Genomic DNA, 2,707 nt, shown 5'->3' with positions numbered 1-2,707 from the left:
AAGTGAATATACGCGAGGGCCGAAATTTACAGAACATCTGGGATTCGCCAGTCTGGATAAATTTCATGTAAGTATATTGAGAGGCTCAATGAATATGCCAGTGGAGAGGATAACACACGTGGATATGTTTCCTTGCAGAGTGACGTCACATCAGATGCAAGGTTTTACGATTTTAACCCTAAGCTAAAAACCATCATCAACACAACCATATTCATCTTAACCATAACTAGTTCAAATGACTCAAGAGAACTAGTTAGAGAGTTTTTCAATTGCTTAGATATCATAGAAGTATATAAGACACAATCGAAGCAAAAACGATTTGATTCACTCGAATCAATTCATGAACTTATGCACTTGATTCCCTTACTTGATCTCACCCACAACTAAGAGTTTCTACGACCCAAAGTCGAAGACTTGATAGACAAATCTGTCTCACGCAGGAAAGTTTATAGGATTGAATAAATCTGTCTCCCAAAGTCGAAGACTTGAATGCCCTAGCCGTGGCCGGTCCCACACCTTATATTCCCTTATTTTATTATTATTATTATTATTTCCTTCATCTCATGGAACTCCTTCGTTTGAGCAGAACCCTAGTTTTTCCATATTTTCTCAAATATTGCTCAAACCACCAAAGGCCAAAAGTCAGGTCACATGACCGACTAGGGTCCTCACGGAAAATAATAAAATATTATTATTTTAATATCGCTAAAATATTGATCGCACGAGCAAAGTTCTACTTGCTCATTCGAGCAAAATTGAGAGTTTCAGTCAAGATCAAACACTTCTTAAAATCCAAAATATTACTCGAACGCGCGTCAGAGAAAGTTAACTAGAGGACTTGGAGGAGTTCTTAGAGAACATGGAGGAAGACTTTATATTATTAGAAGATGTGTAGTTATGCTTCTCTGTTGGCATGATTGAAGTTCATAAAGATGATGAAGAAGATTTTCATCATCCTCATTTTTATTTTTTTGACTAAAAAGGGCAAATTTTATAAAAAAAAAGGAGTTTTAATTACTAAAACTATGACAAGAAACTCAAAAAAGAAATCAGTGGATCACTGCATCCCAATTATAAATGATAGTTGAAAGAGATATGCCAAAGAAAATATCAGAGTTTAAAGCCCAAGCATACAACAAACATTTAACTGTCGTAATTAATTGAGAAGAACTTCTAATATGATTGTTGTAAAGTCTGTTATTACGCTCCTTCCAAATTCTCCACCAAATTGCAAATGATAATAAGCTCCAAATTTTCTTCCATCTGGTATTAGTTTTCTTAACTCCCCATTCTCAAAGATTAGTCTTTACATCACCAGAAAAGCTCAATTTAATACCAAAACTACCAAGAAAGTAAGACCAAATACTAGTCACAACGTTACAGTGAAGGAACAAATGTTCATTTGTCTTTGCACACTGACCACAAAACAAACAATTTGAGTCTTGAACCAGACCTGCTCTGTGCAAGATATCTAGAGTTGGTGCCTCTCTATAGCATAAAGTCCAGACATGGAAAGAAACCTTTGAAGACACTTTAGAATTCCATAATTGTTTATCTGGAAATCTCAATAGACCATGCACTTCCAAGGCATTATATGCATTTGAAACTGTGAAACAATCTCCATACCTCCAATTCCTGATATCATCAAGAGCATTCATAGGAGGTTCACCAATAAGCTGTAGCAAGTTAGCCACCTGTATAATTTCCTGATCCTTTAAATTTCTAGAAAATTTGAAGTCCCATGCTCCATCCACAGAAACCACATCCTTCACAAGAGCATGTTTGGACTTAGAATTCTTAAAAATACTTGGGAACAAAGTTTTGAGATTTGAATTACCTATCCAAACATCTTCCCAAAAGAGAATTTAATTGCCACTTCTCACAGTAAGAATTGTGCCATCTTTAACAAAATCTCTAGCTTCGAGAATTCCTAATCAAAGACTGTTACAGACTGCCCTATTATTTTGTTTTGGGAACAAAGCATCAAAATCACCTCCAAACTTTTGATTAATGATTCTTCTCCAAAGAGCTTGCTTTTCAGACCTATATCTCCAAATCCACTTAGCATGTAAAGCCTTATTTACAATCTGCAACCTTTTTATGCCTACTCCCCCTCTACATTTTGGTAGATTCACTTTTGTCCATGAAACCCAACTTTTTTTCTTCACGGTTAATTTGCTTTTCTATCATCCTCATCACAAAAATCATTTTTGAGTGTACATATACTGAAACGGATTTAATGTCGTTTAACGATAAATTAAACAATTTTATGTATTTTATAATTAGTCTCTGTATGTATACATCAGAAAAAAGTTTAATCACAATTCAAATTTTTAAACTTCGAATTTCTCCCTTTTATAAGCCACTGTTCGTTCTTGCTCTCTCCCATAGTGCACGGTCAATTGTAATCAACTAGTCTCCTATAGTCATTTTCTTAGTTAATTTACTGAATTACGGTTAATTTACAAAATTACGGTACTTAAGAAAATAATTTACCAAATTACGGTATAAGTAAACAACCATTTTTTCCTACGATCCATGATCTCTATTATGTCTGGTAATAGGTGTTCTGATTAGAAGATATGATTACAAGAATTAGAGTTGTATGAATCAATGGTTTTTCCTAGGCGCCGGTGCAACACAGTTTTTTAAGAAACAACACCTAATTATACTGTATTTGTAGACAATGATCCAAAATTGTTAGATT

At 34.4% G+C, this 2,707-nt stretch overlaps 1 protein-coding gene across 1 annotated transcript; it reads right to left on the bottom strand.

Annotated features, from left to right (window-relative positions):
* Nucleotides 1-1,292: 1,292 nt before the first annotated feature.
* Nucleotides 1,293-2,068, bottom strand: LOC113295217. The gene is made up of 2 exons (XM_026543564.1): nt 1,994-2,068; nt 1,293-1,766 (listed from the first exon to the last, which is right to left on the bottom strand). Exons 1-2 carry the CDS (start codon nt 2,066-2,068, stop codon nt 1,293-1,295), a joined length of 549 nt encoding a protein of 182 aa, XP_026399349.1.
* Nucleotides 2,069-2,707: the final 639 nt, after the last annotated feature.

This window comes from Papaver somniferum, chromosome 7 (assembly GCF_003573695.1).
Source record: "Papaver somniferum cultivar HN1 chromosome 7, ASM357369v1, whole genome shotgun sequence".
Taxonomy (NCBI): Eukaryota; Viridiplantae; Streptophyta; class Magnoliopsida; order Ranunculales; family Papaveraceae; genus Papaver; species Papaver somniferum.
This window is presented reverse-complemented; position numbering and strand designations above follow the sequence as displayed.